General features: G+C 37.9%; 1 protein-coding gene across 2 annotated transcripts in view; it reads left to right on the forward strand.

The window, feature by feature from the left end:
• Positions 1-20,317, forward strand: part of ntn1a (netrin 1a) — a 74,899-nt gene that overhangs the window by 47,963 nt on the left and 6,619 nt on the right. Inside the window, exons 2-5 of one of the 2 annotated variants that reach the window (XM_077198961.1) lie at positions 840-1,028; positions 12,319-12,468; positions 14,229-14,282; positions 20,152-20,226. In XM_077198961.1, coding sequence (XP_077055076.1) covers positions 840-1,028; positions 12,319-12,468; positions 14,229-14,282; positions 20,152-20,226 — 468 coding nt within the window. The remainder of the gene's footprint in view (positions 1-839; positions 1,029-12,318; positions 12,469-14,228; positions 14,283-20,151; positions 20,227-20,317) is intronic. The other variant, XM_077198962.1, reaches the window with a different exon arrangement.

Genomic DNA, 20,317 nt, shown 5'->3' on the forward strand with positions numbered 1-20,317 from the left:
AACATGTCTGCACACAAATCAGTCATGAATAAACATCAGACAGTAATTAAACTTGGTGGCAGCAACTTTCTTCATTAGTAAACAAGCAGGAGCACAGCTTCCTGTGCATGGTGAGGATTGGGGATGGAATGGTAATTGGAGAGCCTGTCTGATGTTGTTTGGCATCATTGGAAAAGAGCAGGCCTGGTCCGAGAAAAAGCTCAGAAACTGACCTCATTACCAGAAGTTAATTCCCTGGCTCTTCATTTGCTGCAGTTGGTAAAGACATAGCTGTCAAATTGAGGCCTGTATCTCTACTACATAATGATTAGAAAAATGTTGTTAATTCCTGATCTAATGACTAGACCTATAGTTGGTTCTCAACCGAACTCTGAAATATAACTAAAATATTTGAAATAAATAAGAAAGTTTAATATAGCTTTGGGTGTCTAAATCTTTAGTATAAAGCTTACATTGAACTTAATTGAAGATGTGCTTCATGTGATGCTGTACAATTAAATCTAGTAAATTAAATTAAATGTATAACAGTAGTGTACACACCTGTAGTGTAACCTTTCTAAATATTGTATTATTCTATTCCTCTTTTGGAAATATTCAGAAATCTTTCCAAAAGAGCCAGTCAAGGGACTGATGATGATCATGCAGCACCATATTTAAAAAATGTTAAGCATTATGATGTGTTGCTTACAGTCCTTAAATTTGCACTCAAACCCAAATAGAAAAAAAATGACGGGAACATATTTTTGCGACTAGTCTGTATTTGGATTTTCTGATTTGATTGTTCTTGGCTGTGATAAAGGATATGCTGTTTAAACTGTAAATCTCTTTCTTTTCCGCAGCCTGCAATTGTAACCTCCATGCAAGGCGCTGTCGTTTCAACATGGAGCTTTACAAACTCTCCGGGAGGAAAAGTGGAGGAGTCTGCCTGAACTGCCGGCACAATACAGCAGGTCGCCACTGCCACTACTGCAAAGAGGGCTACTACAGAGACATGTCGAAGCCCATCTCTCACAGAAAGGCCTGCAAAGGTATGAAGGGTACTGAATCTACACCCCATGGGCGCAAAGGGCGACTATAGATTTGGTCTTAAGGGCCCAAAGTCTGCAACTTATCACTAAAGAAAGCAGAAAAAGCTGATTAGCTGGCTGTTTTCTACACGAATAAATTCACATAGTACCACAAAGGAACCAATTAGATGAGCCGGTGACTATTCTTAATGTGTTAGGGTTAGGGTTACCCCTCAAACGAGGGAGTCAGCAGGTCCAAAGGAAGAATTCTCACATTCCTGTGCTCCTCCACCCCCAATGAGACTCTGTCAGCATGCAGCCCAAGGACAGGGATGTGGGTGGGGGAGGGGTTACATCTTTCTGACATAGAGTTATTGGGATTCATTTGGGGGATGGTTTGACAGGACAAGCCAAACAAACAGAGCAGAGGTGTGAACTGATCCTCGTTACAGGTCAGATGAGTGAGGTTAGGGGGAGGACGGACAAAAAGAGAAGATGGAATGAGCAAGGAACTTTCCACAGGTGTGCAACTGGTTGGCGACTGCACGCTTACCTGGGAGCTGTCCAGAAGGAAAGAGACAAAAAAGGCAGGGTGTTTTTGCCTAACGTTGCCGTGGGGCAAAAGGAGCAAAAGCTTTGTGCAAACAAGCCCCCCGTCACACCTTAGCGTCTCCTCATAACAAGGTCCGTTCTGCTGCTGTCCGTGACGGCTTAGGATCATTTACTTACAGCTTTAGCTCGGGGTAAAACTAGCTGGAAGTTAAAGACTCTGTTTTCCCCAAACAGACAAATAGGTAAATAAATAAAAGCGTCCATCAATCTGACAGTCAAAACTGTGGGGAATGTTTTTGCATCATCTGAGAATGTTACACTTGAAAGCTGAACAGAAGGTGTTTGTTTTCCCGCACATGAGTCCTCATTTACAACATCCAAACAACAACGCAATTAGCCTGATTCCTGCTGTCATATAGAGGCAATTATACTTTTTGTAGCATGTTTTGTAGTTTTGAATTTTATAAATAAAACTAAATTCAACTTTTTATGGTGTATCTGTTATATGCAAGCAGTTAAGAGGATGTAAAGAAGTTAGAATTTTTTTTTCCTTTTAGTAACATTTTTATGGCATATTATATTAAGAATTCTTTTGGTAACTCTTTACAATAAGGTTCGTTAACTAACATGAACTAACAATGAGCAATACATTTGTTACAGTATTTATTAACCTTTTTTAATATTAGTTAATAAAAATACAGCTGTTCATTGTTTGTTCATGTTAGTTCACAGTGGGTTAACAGTGGGCTTTGATTTTAATAATGTATTAATAAATCTTGAAATTAATATTAACTAAGATTAATAAATGCTGTAGAAGTATTGTTTATTCTTAGTTCATGTTAACTAAGGTAGTTAACTAATGTTAACTAATGAACCTTATTGTAAAGTGTTACCATTTTTTTATATTATATTTAGAAATTTAAGCATTTTGTATTGTGTTGTTTTTAGTTCTCAGACTCACATTACACCTGATGAATATGAAAAAGATTAATGAGCATATAATAATATTCTCTGCATGGAAAGGCATTACAAAAATGCATAACCTAACCAACATATCCATTCTACCATACTCCAGACTGACATTTACCCCTCTCTGGGCTCTCGTTTGATTCTCCTGTCGACCTGGAATGCAAACAGACATTCATCATCCGACTGTGTGTTTCGCTAACCCCCATGCTATGTGTCTTATTGAGGGAAGAGAACTTCTTTTTGTTTTCACTTCCTTTCTCCTGTGGACAAGACTTGATTCTTTCAGCATCCCATTACTCTCATTGGTGATGTTTGCTCTGTTGGGATATGTTGGCTTTGTCAAATGATGCATTTAATTGCAGAATGTTGTACACACTTACCTAATAGTGTGCAAATGGAAAAGATGAATCTGAAAAAGGCCAAAGGATTAATATGTTGTTTTACGTTCTGTTTCCGCCGTTTCTTTTTTTTCTTTCATTTTTGCAAGGCTCCCGTAATTAAAATCAAGGGTGAATAATCCTGCAGGTCTCTGATGACCCTGGTCCTATTTTTCTCTATAGTTTTAATAAAATGATCTGCTTTGCTTGGAAAGTTAATGAACTCTTCTGTTTCACTGAGATTTGAGACAGAGGCCATGGAGAATTTCCCAGGCACTTGGAATTAGGGTCAACAAACCAAATGGAATTCACTAATGGTTCAAGGAAAACTTTAAAAAAAAGAACACACTAAAAATAGCTGCAATACTCTGTAGATTGTTACAGAATTATTAATGATAGATTCAAAATATTCATGTACTACTATGAAAGATGTATTTCTGGACGGAAAAAATTGGGGAAAATCAATTCTGGATTAAAATTGCATCTTTGTGACCCACAGTCATTGAGAACTTTTCCTAATGCAGATACTTCATTGTAAGGGAGATCTGCTGAAGATGGCAATTCTTCTGCAATTTTCAATTTTAGCGAAAAGGGAAAGTTCCCAGTGATTTGTTCACTTGAATGTTTTGCTGTCTGTTTGCAATTTCTCGTCTCTCTCTATTCATTTCTCAATGCTTTCTTTCTTTCGCCTGTTTAAGGTCATTAGTCTTCAGGTCCAACTGCCTCATCAGACTTTTGTGCTATTTTTTTGCTAGGAACATTTATCAGCACTGTCACCATCTTTACATGACGTCAAAACCCAGAAGACTAATTCGCCACTGGTTCTCTTGAGATTTTCCTATGGGGTTTTTTATATTTATGAGTACAATAAGGTAAACACAACTTGACAATACTTGAACGTTTTGCTCTACAATGTAAATCACCCATATCGAAAATGCTAATTTGAAGCTTTTATTTTAATAAAAAAAAACAGTTTGTTCCTAATAAGTAACTACATAGGAACGTTTGGGGTGTGTGTCCAGTTTACATTTACATTGAACATTAATTTACATTGTAGAATCGTCAAGTATCGTCATGTTGTGTTTATCACAGACCTTATTTCACTCATAAATTGGAAAACCCCATTATAAAACCCCATAGGAAAATCTCAGAGGAATTAGCGGCGAATTAGTCTTCCAGGTTTTGACGTCATCCTTGCACCACTCTATAGGCACACGCTCAGTACTTTTCTTTGTTATTTCTCACATTGTGTATTTCAATTTTTTACGTGTTTGGATACTTATGTCAGTTCCCTTCTGTGTCTCCTACATTACGCACTCTTGAGGTCTTGAACACGGGAAAACACTGGCACTCTTCAAATGAGAAGGGGACCTCCTGTTAATCTGAGCTGACTACCTCAAATTGAATGTTGCTTCATTTTAAATAGTTCTGAAAACACATTTCATCATGATTTACAAAATCTGTAACTTAAACAAGGCATTTTGATCGTTTTAATCCTGAAATTTGCCAGAGTTAGAGCCCCTAATGTAATTACAATCAAACACTGTCCAAGTTATACAGCTGTATTAAGTTACATCAAAACAGATGTACAAAAAAAAAGCATGCGTGGTAATTACAGAAAGGTGACAAATGATATGAAGCATGATATTTCATTCCCGCCAAAGAAAACATTTTCACAAGCTAAATAAGCGATGTATTGCAAGTTAATGAAAATAGGTGTAAGTATGTTGTAATAAAAAGCACCTCACTCCCCTCACACTCATTAATTTAATGTATTCACCACATACTTTCTCTTTTCTTTTGACAAGTCACCACATTCTTAATCAAAGTAGTGAAAAAGTGGCAACGATATACTATAACAATTTACTTCAGGAAAAACACTTACAGTATGCTGCTCTTTTACTGAGCTTCAATTCAATTCAGGCTCTTGGCTTAGTGTTCAATGCCTTCTACACAACTAATTTCTGTAGACTTGACTACATGTGTAATTTTGGAACACCTTGAAGCATTTTCGAATACAGACATTCGAGTCTAAATATAAATATAAAAAATAAGTTCAAATGTATAATATTACAAAGTATTTATTTGAAATATATAATGATAAATGCAAATAATAATCAGAGTTTCATTTGTAAAAAAGTGTGATTTGGTTCATAAATAATATGTCTTGTTAAAGGGATACCCTAAAATGGAAATTCTTTCATTATTTATTCACCTTTAGGTCTTTATTTCTTCTGTGGAACACAAAATAATATATTTTTAAGGATGTTGGTGACCATTAGGGATGGGGTAGAGAACCGGTTGTCCAAGAACCCAGTGATTTGATAAGAAATAGCATTTTGATTCTGCTTATCGGTTCATGTGTGTGCATTTTAATGTGATTTTAAACCATTAAAGCGCAAAAGACTCTCGCACTGTTTTCTGTGCTGCACGCACATCCAAAGCGCGCTCACAGAAAAAGTGATTTTAATGTAATGTTAAGCCATTCAAGGTGCAAGAAGACTTGCTGTTTTCTGTGCTGCGCTCACATGTGTAATAGTTTAGTGGGTCCACTCAGCTCTTGTGACAGCAGCCTAATATTCCTGCTACCGTCTCTATAATAACTTTAATCAACCAGCAAAAGACAAAGAGAAAATTCAGGTGCTGTTCTTTACTGAATAACCTTTGTAACTATATTTGTAATGTATTTTTTCATAAAGAGCAGTGTTATTTTACATTTGATTATAGTTTCTGTACCTGAATACCTGATTTTCTTATAACACTGTTTATTTCAATTGTATCTTTGTTCAGTTGTATTTTTTATTTGTTCTTTTTACTGAGTGTTTACTTGTCTTTAATAATGCCTGAAATGTATATTAGTTAGGCTAGTTGTTTTTGCAATGGTATTTTTAAACCATAGGCAAAAGTTCCTTCCGTAAGTGTTCTCCAGCCTGCTAATTTTTGTTCATGGTATTCAGCCATAATGAAATGTTTTGCAATAAGACTTATAATAAATGTTAATGATATCTATGTTTTTTTTTCTTTCCTCATTGGAATCGAAATTCAGAATCGATAAGAATCGGAATCGATAAGCAGAATCAGAATCATTAAAATTCAAACGATACCCAACCCTAGTGACCATTGACTTCCATTGTAATAAAACAAGAGACATTTCTTAAAATATCTTCTCTTTAAGCGTAACCTATGATCATGATAATAATAACAACATTGTTACAGTCGCATTGTGTGTTATAAACCCAGAAACAACCGAGTTTCATCACCCTGGGTAAACTGAATGAAAATGTCACATTTATTTGATACTTTTTTGTGAAGTGATATTGATATATCAAAATACATGTGTTATGGGCCACTGGAACATACCCTTTAAAATTCATAAAGAACGATGCGGAAAGTCTGTATTAGGTCAGAGCTTCTAATGAGACTCCAGCCCTCTGATTTGTGACTTCATCCTTCATAAAGCACACTGTAAACACACAAAGTGAAGGCAGCTTTGCAAGGTGCATCTTGTTCTTCTCTTTGAGTTGTTTGCTCCATAAGTTTCCTTTACTATGCTTAGGAAACTTTTGCTTCATCATTTATCCTGCCCACTGTGAGTGACTCCTTTGAACTAGATTTGATTTGTTAAATGAGCCATTTTGTTTAATACAGTAAACCACACTTAGATCACATAAATGTGCGGTGCTCTACAAACTGTCAACCACGCTGGACTATTGTCACCCCATTGGGTGGGCTGTTAATAGTTCATCCATTTTGGTTAGCTTGGAATCTTGGTTCAGTATTATATGAAATGTTTGCGTTTATATGGATTGCTAACTCTTAGAACTAGCAAGCTACAGAGAATGACGTCAGCGTCTGATGGGATCCCAGGATGAAAATACGTTAGCCAGTCAATTTAATTGTGCCTTTAATGTGTGGTTGCCATGGGTTTATATACAAATAGACAAAATAAAAGGCTCATTTTCTCCCCATCCTCATCAGGGTTCTGGGAAAAGCTAAGAAAAGTTAGCATTGAGTACGCTAGAAGAGATTATGTTTGCAGTGAGAGCTTTGTGGTATTTGTGGTCACACTATTACACCTTGCATTTTGACATGTGTCTTGCATTGTCACAAAACAGTGCTATTTTTAACCACAAATAACCTCTTCTGTTGGGGATTTGAAAATATTGTTTTACATTACCTAACTTTTCGCATTAGATAAAAATAAAAAACAACTTATTTTGTGGCTGGCTTCAATTAGATGAGAATGTAGTGCATAAAAATGACAAGTTTGGCAAAAAGCAGTTGTTGTGCTGGGAGTAACATCCATAATTTCATCAAATTATTATCCTAAAAAAAAGTATCATAAAAAAACACTCTAAACATGAACTTCAGCAACAAAAGACACTCAAAATATATCAGGGGGAAAAAAAACCTCAATGGTGCTTAGAATGAAGCTGCTCTCATTTTCTCTTCCTTTTCTTAGCTTCAGATATTTTTTTGTGGGCCAGCAGAAACTATAATCACTACAATACTGAGCCTGGGCTGAGCTGGCCCACCTCCAACAACACACAAATTACCCCACCGACTCTCAACATGATGCTTTTAATGGAGGAGAGGAGCTCAGACTTCAAACAGCAGCTTTATGTTAAACTATTGGCAGGGATCTAAACTTCTCACATTTGGCAATCTGCTCTAATAAAGCTGCCGTGTGCAGATCTCTTTCAAATGGATTAAATGCTCTGAACAAAGACTCAATTTTTGACCTTTACTCGTTAGTTGTTTTCTTAAGTGGAATATAGAAAGAATAAATGTAAATGTATATATTGCTCCAAAAACCACCCCAAAACATTACATTTACTCATGATATACTTTGTCTTCTGAAGCCATGTAATAGGATTGGAAAAGTGGAAAAGTGAAAGTAGTGACCAATTTTGTTTAAAAAATCACCTTTTGTTTTCCACAGAAGAAAGCAAGTCATACAGGTTTGGAATGATGTGAGGGTGGCTCCTAAAAGGAAATCCCATTCAGGCTTGTATATCAATTAACTCTCAGCTTGGTACTTCTGGACGATGGGACATGGCAGCAGTGAAAGTGAGTGGATGAAGAGAGTAAAAAGTAGATCCATATCTACTCCAGGAATCTGGTGTAGTACCACCACTTCACTCTAAGTGGACAACCACTTAAACACTCTCCAGACAGGTTGTTATCAGGCAGCAGAAGCTAAATGTTTGAGAGAGACATACAGCTGCACCCCATGTGTTTTACGTTGATTTACTGGATAAATCCAAACCTGTATGACGTTCTTTGCTCCGAGGAGCAAAAAAAAAAAAAAAGTATTGTATTTTGAAGAATCTTCATGCAGGTCTTTTCCATGCGATGACAATAAATTATTTGCCATTATTCACTGATACTACTTAAGCTCACTCGACAACATTTGTATAATGTTGATTACCACATTTGTATGATGTTGATTACCACATAAAATGATTCTGGGTCACCCCTCATTTTCTTTAAAACAAGGGGAAAAAAATCAAGGTATGGTGAGGCACATTGCGATGGAAGTGAATGGGGCCAATTTTTGAAGGATTTAAATCATTCATTTCTAATTTAAAAATGAAATTTATAATTGAAGCTTATAACTTACAAAATACTTACATTACTTTTGTTAATATTTGTGTATTATTGGAGCTGTAAAGTGGTTTAAATCTTTTTTTACAGTCATTTTAGGGTTTCAGGGTTTAAAGCATTGCATTATCATGCCGTCAAAAAAGGCTTAATAAGCATTTTTGTCACATTATAATCATGTTAGCATGCATAGATTATATGTTGTGCTTATACAACTGAAACAGTACTTTAATATTTACAGATTGGCCCTGTTCCATTATACTGTAAGTGCTTCAAAGTTGCAATGTTTTTCTTCTTTTTTATTTTTTTAAAGACATTAGTGGCATAAGTGGACAATTTTTTTGGAAATGAATATTACGCCAATAAAGAAAAAAACACTTTTGATTAAACTTAACTTTTACTGAACACGATCAATGAACCGTGAGTAAAGTCCCCTAAATAAATGATCCTGTCACAACGGCTCAAATATATATTGCAGCAGAAACCTCAGCATTTAGTTCGTTTAAGACTGATAATTATGAGCTCCCATTTAATGTCATCCATTTACAAAGAAAGAAATAACATTTTGAAAATGACCTGCATCACATTTGAGGCTGTGAAGCCGTTTCATTTAGTAAGGATTAGTCAGCTGAGCTGTTTATTGAGTCTTTAAGGCTCCACATTTGTCACGAGAGACAAAGAGTGCCTACTTTCTACATAATGACAACACCAAAGGACAAGACATAAACTTGGCTTTGATGACGAGAGAGTGACAAGTGACAAGAGACAGACATGCAGGGAGTGGCTGTCTCTGTGTCCAGTTCCAGCCTTGGGACTGGAACTTTACTTCACTGATCTTAGCATTGGCTTAAAAGAAATAAAGTTTAAGCACAACTCTCTGTGCTGCATTACTCATAAAATATGTGAGCCAATTTACTCATTTAATGTGCAAAACATTTGACAGAGTATCACTTATACAGTGCTGGTGGGGGAAATATTGAGTAAACGGCATTGGGATAAAAAAATTAAATAAAAAAATCTTTAATGTAATTACCCATGGTGGGAATTTGAGAAAATGGACTTGAAAGAAGTTTTGACACAAATGCAATACAATCAGTCCACATGGTTTAAGAAGTGTAGAGAGACGCTGAGCCATATGTTAGAGAGAGACCTCCCAACAGGAAGGGAATGTGACAGACATTATTGGCATAGGCACGTGTATCATTTTTCATGTTCTGATGAAAAAAGAAAGCACATGTTGTAGAAACATATTTGAAGAAAATACTTTTATTCTAAGATATTTTGCCAATTTGAATTTTTATTGTTACACAGTTGCCCAAAAATTGTGCTTGGACATTTAAAAAAATTTACATTTAAAATTGTATAAAAATGTTTGCAGTATAGGCTATAACAAAGTGGCATTTATTGTAAAGAAATAGAGCAGAAACTTTTCAAACAAAATAGTTCACAAAAACAAGTTGGTTGGCCCTCGCATGATAAAAAGTAGATATTGTGTCCAAAATCAAGAAGTTTGGCGATACCTATGTGAACTTGATGAAAATCTTCTGGATTACTATTTTGGATATGAAGTCTTAACTATTGTGTAATGGCGTAATGTGTGTGAAAACGGAAGTGAAGAGTAAACAGGATGGATAAAGTTTTCTACTCCTGCCTTGTGTGATTCTTTGCTTAATGACCCCTGACAAACACCACAAATTGGCAACGAGGATTAAGGTTTTTTTTTTTTTGCTATTGAGGCTGCTATTGCATTCAGCAAATGGTTGCGGATCTTTGAAAATTTTTATGACTTATTGATGCTACAGGGGACGAAAGACAGAGAGCTGTCCTGCTGTACTACCTCGATACACAGGGACAGTGGATTTTCTACTCATTGCCAAACATGTATAAGGATGCATTGAAAGCCTACTTTGTGCCTAAAGCTAACTTAGTATCTGAACGTCGTGTCTTCCATAAAGTGTCAGGCGCATCACGAGACAGTTATACAGTACGTTGCCGCTTTGCGAGAGCTTGCTGTTTTATGTGAGTTCGTTGCGGTACTGATGAAATTATTCGCAATCAGTTAGTAGAGAATGTGCTTTGCCCACGAATACGTGAAGGACTTTTACTATAAACTGATCTTACACTCGACAGCTGTTATGATAGCAAGCCAGATTGAATCTGCTGCCGATCAGGCTAAATCCATTTCAAATTCCCACCAAGTTACAGCAGCAAGCAGTAAAACGCAGAACAATGGTAAACAGTCACAGATCAGCGCAATCAAATTCGTGCGAGGTCCGTAAAATTTAATTACAAGAAATTACTGTACTGTACACAGAATATTCAGCTTGTACTCCCAGCATTACAATCACAGTTACTATATCTACTTTGGACTCACAGACTTATATGGTGGATTTGGTGGTTGACACCTGGTCACCTGTATCTGTCCTGCCGTATAGTACTAATGCATACCACTTCAGTAATGCTGTGCTGTCGCAACCTACAACCAGGCTTGTGACATATTCAAAAGCCCAAATTCCAGTGGTTGGATATTTGTCAGCTAACATTTCCCTACATGACCATTCAGTTCCTGCTAAATTCTTCATTGTAGACAAAGGGACACCACTGATGGGGAGGGACCTAATGTCTGGATTGAGGATTGAAAACAATCAAGTTCTGCCTGTGCCAGTCTTTCAGTGCACTGTTGCTGAGTCAAATGAGTTTCGATGTGCTAAAAACTTTATACACCACATAAAGATGAGTGAAAAATGTTGCCGTCTGCCACACTCTGTTCTCAATGCTCTGTAAAAGAAATGAAATCGCTTGCAATCAGCTGGGGTTATGAACGCATCAACGCCTCCGATTGGGTGTCACCAATTGACCAAAAAGTCAGGTAAAATTAGGATGTGCACTGACCTCAGAGAGCCAAATAAAGCAGTGATTGTGGATTATTTTCCATTGCCATGTATGAATGAACTACTCTCTGCTCTAAAAGGTTCCACTGTTTTCTCTACCATCGACCTGACTTATATTTACTACCAAGTGCCGCTGCATGAGGACAGTCGTCACCTCACATTTTTTATTATTCACTACAGACTGTTCTGTTTTTGTTGTGTTCCTTACGGATTGGCTTCAGTACCTGCGGTATTTCAGAAGATGACGACCATCATCCTGACTGGCTTGTCAGAGGTTAGAATTACCTGGACTATCACTATCATCCATGGACGTGAAATGTCTATGGATGACAAAGCACTTACAACGGTCAAAGTGTCACTTCCGACAAACCAGCCTGCAGTTCTTAGGCCATCCTGTTTCAGTGGAGGGTCTTGATGAATCACGTGTACAGGCGATTCAAAATTATACATTTTCTAGTACATAATCTAGTACATAGATATTATCAAGTTTAATGCATACTGAGAAAAAAAGACATTCTCAAGCCAGTCCTTATGTAAAATTATTGACTATCATACCCAAGTTTTGTGTTTAATTTGTGTGTGTGTGTGCGCATGCTCTTGTTACCAGAGACTGGTCACCACTTTCACAAATACACACACACACACACACACACACACACACACACACACACACACACACACACACACACACACACACACACACACACACACACACACACACACACACACACACACACACACACACACACACACACACAGTGTCTTTTTCAACTGCTTCACCAATCTTCACCCTTTCCTCAAACTTGGGCTCTTAAAGCTACTTTTACTGTTTATCTGTGCTTTTTGTATGTATGTACTGTTGTATGTGCGTTTCCCCACACGTGTGTTCTTTTATCTCTTTTCTTCTGTTCCTCGCAGCCTGTGATTGCCATCCTGTGGGGGCCGCTGGCAAAACCTGTAACCAAACTACAGGCCAATGCCCCTGTAAAGACGGTGTGACGGGTATCACGTGCAACCGTTGTGCTAAAGGCTACCAGCAGAGCCGATCACCCATTGCCCCCTGCATAAGTATGTGGATCACTCAATGTCAAGATTTTTTTTCTACCACTTAAATCCCCAATGGGCGATAATGCACAAATGTTTTTGTCCATGGAATGCATTGAAACATTTAGATGAAACTCTCCTAAAGGACTGTAGGATCCATTTCTTATGGAGGAACAAGAAAATCTGCATTTCACAGTGGAAAGAATTTGGAACCATGTCTTGTTAAGGTCATTCCACAGGATTAACACCTGCCGTTCTTTAAATTCTTCATGGCCCAAATCAGCGAGATTGACATTTTTTAGATTCTTAAAATCGTTGTTTAAAGATTACAAAAGTATAATAGAGTCCTCACTGCATGGGAAGGAATAAAGAAAACATATTATCCATCACTGGTGTTTGCATTTGAAATCAAACTGTTTAATTGGTGCTTTTGTCGACGAAACAACGCTTGGATATTAAACAAAGCTATTGGAAATAAAACGCTCAAGAGAAATAGTTGGCAGGGAGTTTAGCGGAATGAATTCAACATATTACTTTTTGGAATCATATATCTTTGAGTTTCTTGGGAAAGTCAAAAGCATGAATGTGTGAAGGATAGACACTCGGTAATTGAACTGAAAATATTTAGTTTCTCTCATAATAGTGAAATAATGTTTTTATTTTAATAGCACATATAAATTTAAGCAGTTTCTCAATCCATGCCAAGTTCAGTTTAACACAAGGAAGTCTTGGCTACACATACCTTTACCATTATGTCCTTTTATTCTGAAGACCATAAAACAATATTATTTAAATATTTGTAATTTAATCTGGCATTAAACTTGTTCCCATCTTCCCCAAGATGTTTAGAGCTGATATAGGAAGACCACGTATATCACGTATATCGTTGAACAGTGACCGTAGAGTCTTGCCAAAATGCCAACAGCAAAATTTACTTTCCTTTGAACTGGTAGTTCTTTATTGAACTATACTTATACTTTTGGATGACTTTTAAATTTGCAATGTCATCCTGAATAAGTAACATTACAAATCAATGTTATTATCAAGCCTTGTTTACTGGGCAAAAGTGCCATAATGCATATTTGCAACAGAAACATATTTCAGCATAAGCATACAAATTTTTTGGACCCCAGCAAATGATGAAGATTGTTTTTTAAGAAGACTTGATTCTTTCTTCCCTAAAAAACTCTTTTTTGCATGCTTGCGCACAGCTCCACAGAGCACACGAGCACTCTTTTATCAACTTCTTCATATTTCTCTTAGTACGCTTGAGCTGTTCAGTCATCCTCTTGTTTTGTCCTCATGGCAGTAATTGCCTTTTCTTCTTGTATATTTATGTTCCGATAATGCCACTTTTATGAACTCAATCACTTCGATGAAAAGGTCTTTTCCTCACGCATGGCTTTACTGAGTGTAAACTTCCCTCCGTTTATGAAAGGGCAATGGAAGGAGGAATGAAAGAATCAAGTCTTGGACAAGCATCTTGCTGTTTTTCATAACAACAAAAGAGGGATACGGATGTGGCAGGTTGGGTTCATAATGTGAAACCTGTAACATTTTCTTATGGAGTTAACAGGGTTCAAATAAGCAGCAAGAAACTGTCTGAACAGAAGCTAATATTTATTCTTATATTGATCTTAAATTATAATTATTATTTAATTTAAATTTTAATATTCATTATTTTTTTTTATTTAAACCAATGTTTACATTGATTTTGAGAATATTAATTTAATTATGTATGTATTTATTTATTATTGCTAACTGTCATCTCTTTTTCGGAACAGAAATTCCCATTGCTCCACCAACCACAACTGCAAGCAGCACAGAGGAGCCTTCAGGTTAGTTCTGCTAACTAATCTTAAATAAGAATTGTGGAGAATTGTTTTAGTGAGTTTAAAACTGGTGTCATTAACCACAGACCACATCCATCACTATTAAAAAGCTAGGCCAATTGTAAGTGTCTCGTACTAAGGAATGAGGAGCTGATGTGGCGCTGTTTGGGGGCTCATTCTTATTGATTTGCTGATATAATTTTTTCTACACTTTTGAGCGTAAAGTGGTAATATTTTATTTACCCAAACCCATTATGGGAGAGGAACTGCTGCTGAAATTATTAGGGGGATCTAGTTTTACAGTTGCGTCCCTTGACACGTTCACTCTCGCCGCAGATGTTTTATAAATATGTCTAAAAGTAAGCAGAACGTCATACTTAACTGCAGTGTCTGCCAAATGATTTCATTCAACATCAGATAGTAAAACACTGTCTGCAAATATACAAACGCTTCCCTAAAATTTCGTGCAATTACAGACTAAGTGTCTCCTGATCAGATGTTTAATTTCCCAAGTTTTCTTGCCAGAGCTATCAGCTTCTCTCTCACTTTTTTCCCCTTTTTTTGTATTTTCAACATAGTGAGTGAACATGCTTGAGTTTGCCCGTATGGAAAAAGTATTTGTTGAAGAAATATTCGTCATTCTCACAGACAGAGGAATTCTAGCGTGCAAAAAATCTTTGCAGCTGTTGGTTGATCGTCGCAGACCTCTAATACTTTACTGACAGATAAGATTGACAGCAGAGCTGCTGGTATTCTCTCTCTCTCTCATGGACCTCATTTCATTCTTCTCTGGGATATTTTCACTGCCCCCACATTTTTCTTCTACGGTCTTTTATTCTCTCTGCATTTCTTCCTCCTTTGTCCTAAAATACCCACTCACTCTCTCTAGCCCATCTGAAACCAATTCTCTGTTTCATGACTGGTAGTTTGGCTATTGCCAAATGTCAGAACTGCATTGTGAAAACTGTCTTTCCTTAATGGACTATCAATGATTTGAGATAGAGGGTGTTATGACCCATGCAAAATAAACAAATAGGCAAAGCGGAGGGAAAAGGTTAACCCATTTACCACAATGTGTTTCCATTTGTCATGGCCTGACCCTTAAGCATATGGCAGCACATGTGAAAACCCTAAGAAATGCAGGATAGCTGTATCGTGCTTGTCTTAGTATTTTTGTAGAACAGAAACAATTAAAACAATGCTGAACAAATATAAAATAATATTTTTTTCTATACATAATTTGATATTTATTTGATATGTATTTGTTTGAATATAAATACCTACATTTCTCTGTATATAATTTGTTTATATATTACAGTAATATAAAAATAATGGATAACACTTTATTTTACAGTGCCATTGTTACATTTTACATGTACTTACTATAGTAATAACAGTAAATTATGGATAATTACATGCAACTAACCCCCTAGCCAAATCCTAACCCTATAGTAAGTACATGTAGTTGCTTAATATTGTTCAAATATATAGTATAGTAATAATAGTACTTAAATATATAATTACACTGTAATGATGACACCTTAAAATAAAGTGTAACCAAATAATGACATATTTATTTATTCGTCTGTTTTTTTTTTTTTTTTACAGAAATATAAGGCAGGCACAATGAAAAAAATGTGATGATTAAATCATTTCTGGAGAGAAAAAAAGAAAAAAAAGAGAAATTAATTAAATTCTAAGGTCAAAAAATGTATGAAATACTACCTTTCTAATCGCTTAATGGAATTTGATTTTGGCAAGCTTTATTTCAAAATCAATGCATTTTTACTTTATTTGCAAAGATGACGTGACCTTTAATCCATGCAATGGGGGACCGCTGATTTTAAGCCCTAAAAATGTTTGACCCATCTGGTTTGGAGAGCAGCCCTCCATGGAAACTGCAGCATTCCAAATCAAGCTGATGGAGAGGTGGAGCACAGGACAGACATATTTGAGTACCCCCATCAAAATGGACACTCCAGACCACCCACACACCCTGCCATGGGACTGCATACATTATGCCTTTACTCCGAGCCCAAAGCTCACCTCAGGATAGTGCAATACGGCAGAAAAATATGACCTCATCCAATAGATGATTGCAAACAGATGTTCTTATCAGGGCACCTCCACCCTGCTCTTTAACAGTTGCCCACTCAGATTGAGAGAGAACCTGTACGTTCTTGTACAGAAGGGTGGGGCAGACAGCTGTGAAGCAGGTGTCTATGAGAATGAAATAGGTAAAGGCAGGAGGACAGAGGGAAAGCCGAGGGAGGAGAGGAGAAGGAGGATGTTAACGTGTCTTCAGTAATACCACATGGAGGGGTGGAGTGCATCGCGAATACCTCCAATTGCTTGGCTCAGACAAAACACATATTGTGTGGCGAGGTCATGGATGGTGTGAGTCACCACTCCCAAGACCCCTGTATAATCCCTCAGACGCACACTCATCTATGACTGACAGAGATGTCTCTACAAACCTGCATTAGGAGATCAGCGCCTTTTGTCTTTACAGTCATCAAAACCAACATGGTGGTTATCATTATTGGCATGGATTTCGTAGATGATTTGTTGTTTTTCGCATGAGGGGACTGCTCAAATAATTATCTCAAATAATAGGAATATTTTACATAATCAAAAGGATAGGTCAGCATTTACTTACCCTCATATTATTTCAATTCAAACCTGTGTGATTGTCTTTTGTCAGTGAAATACAAACGGTAAATTTTTGAAAAATATTGTGGCTGCTCCTTTCCATACAATGAAAGTGAATTGGGACTGGATCTGTCAAGCTCCAAAATAACACAAAAGCACTTTAAACTATCATAAAGCAATGGTATGGTCATCCATAAGTTTGTTTGTAAATAGTTTTGCGTGATAAACAAACTGAAACTGAATTATATTCATGGAACATTGGTAAAGATTTTCAGTGAATTATGACTTTAATTTTCACATGCTCCTGATGCAACCATTGAGAACTAAGACATGGAATAAAGTGGGCTAGTGATATATTCTTCAAAAATGCACCCTTTGTATTCCACAGAACATTGTCAGAAAAAGCAAAATATGTTATCCTACCTTATATACCTCTAAAGGGTATACCTTAAAGTGTAACTATGAGACAGTTGTTGTACTCGATGTGATGACAAACAGACCCCAAACATATATTTTTTTTCTGACAAGAAAGAAATTAAGTCATACAGGTTCAGTTTTGGGTGAACTGTCCCTTTACCACTGTCACTCTTGTAAGACCAAATGCTCCCATAGAAATCTGCAAGGCTCCTAGTGATAATAAAGAGAGAGAGAGAGAGAGAGAGAGAGAGAGAGAGAGAGAGAGAGAGAGAGAGAGAGAGAGAGAGAGAGAGAGAGAGAGAGAGAGAGAGAGAGAGTGAATGGTGTTGATTTAGTGTCTCATCATGAATGCAAAGCTCTCATCTAATTTAAAGCTGGCTTCACCTCTCTCCCATTTCACATTGTCAGATTTCGAGGGTTGGCGATGTTCCCCACAAATCTCTGGGCTTCATTTACAGTAATGAAGTTGATTTCTACCCATTCTCATCCCATTAGAATGATACGACCGTGACAAAAACATCACAACTGCACACACTTTCTGGTCTGTTTCTTTAAAGCAATGTACGAATTCGAGAGATAGCTATTTCCTTCTCAAACTCTTGAACGGAATGAAAGAACGGCAGAAAACGAGAAGGGTGTTTTGAGAGGGTTGAGAGGAGAAGGAGAAAAAAAGCAGTTCCCTTTGGAATAGACCCAGCTTGCCCATTGAGTCCCTGCCCCAGTGGGAGCTTGGGGCTCTGGCTATAATCTAATTACATGCTTTATTTGCAGCAATTTGTTTCTCAATCAGTCTCATTCCGCTCAGAGAAAGCCTTCCCCCTGTGCACTCATTCACACCTCATTGTTACAGCTCCCAGATCTGCGATGTGCGCATGAATAGCATTGTCCATTCCATTAGAGGTCCAACTGGAAACAGACCTCAAGTCAGCCTCAGGGTCTTTTTTGCTAACAACAGAGTACAGTGTCTGCCGTCTTCAAGCTTTAAAAGACCCAGCAGGTTAGATTGTCAGTGTTAGATGTCAAGGCTTTTCAAAAAGTGCTGAGTGAGGCTGAAAAGCGCAGACTCATTGGCTGTTCTCCGCCGAATCTCCAGACCAACAACTTCCCTCAATGTCTAGTGACGGAGAGAATTCGTCCACAAATGTTTCCCCACAGGGGTCCCCCACAGTCAGCATGTAACCGGTGCCCTCCACTCATTCTTCAGTGTCAAACAAGCCTCACATTCAAACTTACATGCAGATTTCTTTTACTCATTAGCACCGCTAGCAGCCTCACTGGACGCAATGCCAAAATCTCTCGCACACAGCTTTCGCTTGAAAAGACGGGAGGAAAAACATCCATTAAGGTGACACTGGCCTCTGTGGGAGCATCGTGACGGGACGGCAAGCTAACCCTACTTCCCCTAACTCAAGAGGGGGCACAATGAGTACATTTGTCTTTGCTGCGGGGGACTAGATGTTCGAATAGGAATCTCAGGGTGCTCATCACCTCTTTAAAGGGGAGCTAATGAGAAATGATGGCTATCAAAGGGAAGTATCGTGATGGCATTAAATAGGGTTATAGAAAACAAAGCAGTTGCTCTACAGTCTTCATTTAAATGGAAATGAAGCTGACACAGTATGGACTCTCAATTTCATTTCGGTTACAGTTTCTCTGCCATTTCCAATCTACAGTGTGCACGGTTTGACTCACCCAACCCCACCTCGGACTCCCTCGCGCAACCACTTCGTGCGACTACTTTCACGGGCATTTTTTTCTGTTTCCTGGGTTGCCCAGGGCAACCTCATTCACACAGAAAGAATAGAGAGTCCAAAAGAAAGTAAAAGGCAGGCATGGAGCGAGGGTCGACCGAAACAATGAAGTTTGTTCATATGCAGGCGAGCTGAAAGGTTTTTCTCTCCCCCCTCCTCTGTCTCCCCATTCCATCCATCCACTAAAAGAAGGCCATGACAATTGTAAGGGGAATGGCGAAAGCAAACTTCTCCATTTAAACATCTGCATTCTCGAAAGAGGTGTTTTTGATGATTTAATCGTGTCCGTGTCCTCTGAGTTGAAGGCGCAACTCGTTTTTATCTGGGAAGAATTGTAGAAGAGGCCCAATCAGAACCGAATCCCTTGTTTTTTCCCCCCCAAAACACCATGTTTCTTCTTTATTTTTACATACAACAAGCTTTTTTAAACACTTTATGTGCCGCTAATTTTCCCTCTGACCTCCCTTTGTGCTTGGACAACCCTTGCCCCCCCCCCTTCACCGCAACCTCCCTGACTGCCGAACCAATAAATGCCAAAGGTTGAAATGGTCTTTAGGGGTTGCGTTGGGGGAGGAGGCATTAGGACAGACTTACAGGGTACAGAGTTGACAGCACTGGGAGGGAGGTGTCGTGATTCAAAAAGCCCTAATCAGGCCCATCATGGCACTCACAGTGGAGACAAGGGTGAGAAATTAGCATGGAACTGAAGAAGAAAAAAAATCGCTGGGTGGCACAATACGCTTGGCCTCAGAGGGCTCCCATCAGAGCAGGGGAGGGTCCAGACATCCAGAGAGCAGAACGAGAGGGACCTTTTGTCTCCTTCCTTCTCTAAGGAGCAAAGGACACTTTGCTGAATGCCTCACAAGCCCTATTACAGCCTCACAATTAAACTGGGCAGATGGGTGTCACAACAGGCCGGGGCTTTAGGATAGATGTGTAGTTTGCAGAAGTGTCTCTCTTTTTGACAATGACTCTTTTACATTCTTCAATGTGTGTTGTTGTTGTTTCCCCCCCATCTCAACCCTTCCTTTCTTATTTTTACCTCCAAAACTTAGACTGTGAATCCTACTGCAAGGCATCCAAAGGCAAGCTGAAGATCAATATGAAGAAGTACTGCAAGAAAGACTACGGTGAGTGAGAAAAAGTGCACACAACACCGTACCGACGGCAACACACTCCCACATTTATGCAGGTGGCTCAAATCCTTGCCCTCTACAACAT

This window comes from Siphateles boraxobius, unplaced genomic scaffold, assembly GCF_051911475.1.
Source record: "Siphateles boraxobius isolate OS27281-9 unplaced genomic scaffold, OSU_SipBor_1 41, whole genome shotgun sequence".
In the NCBI taxonomy this organism is placed as follows: domain Eukaryota; kingdom Metazoa; phylum Chordata; class Actinopteri; order Cypriniformes; family Leuciscidae; genus Siphateles; species Siphateles boraxobius.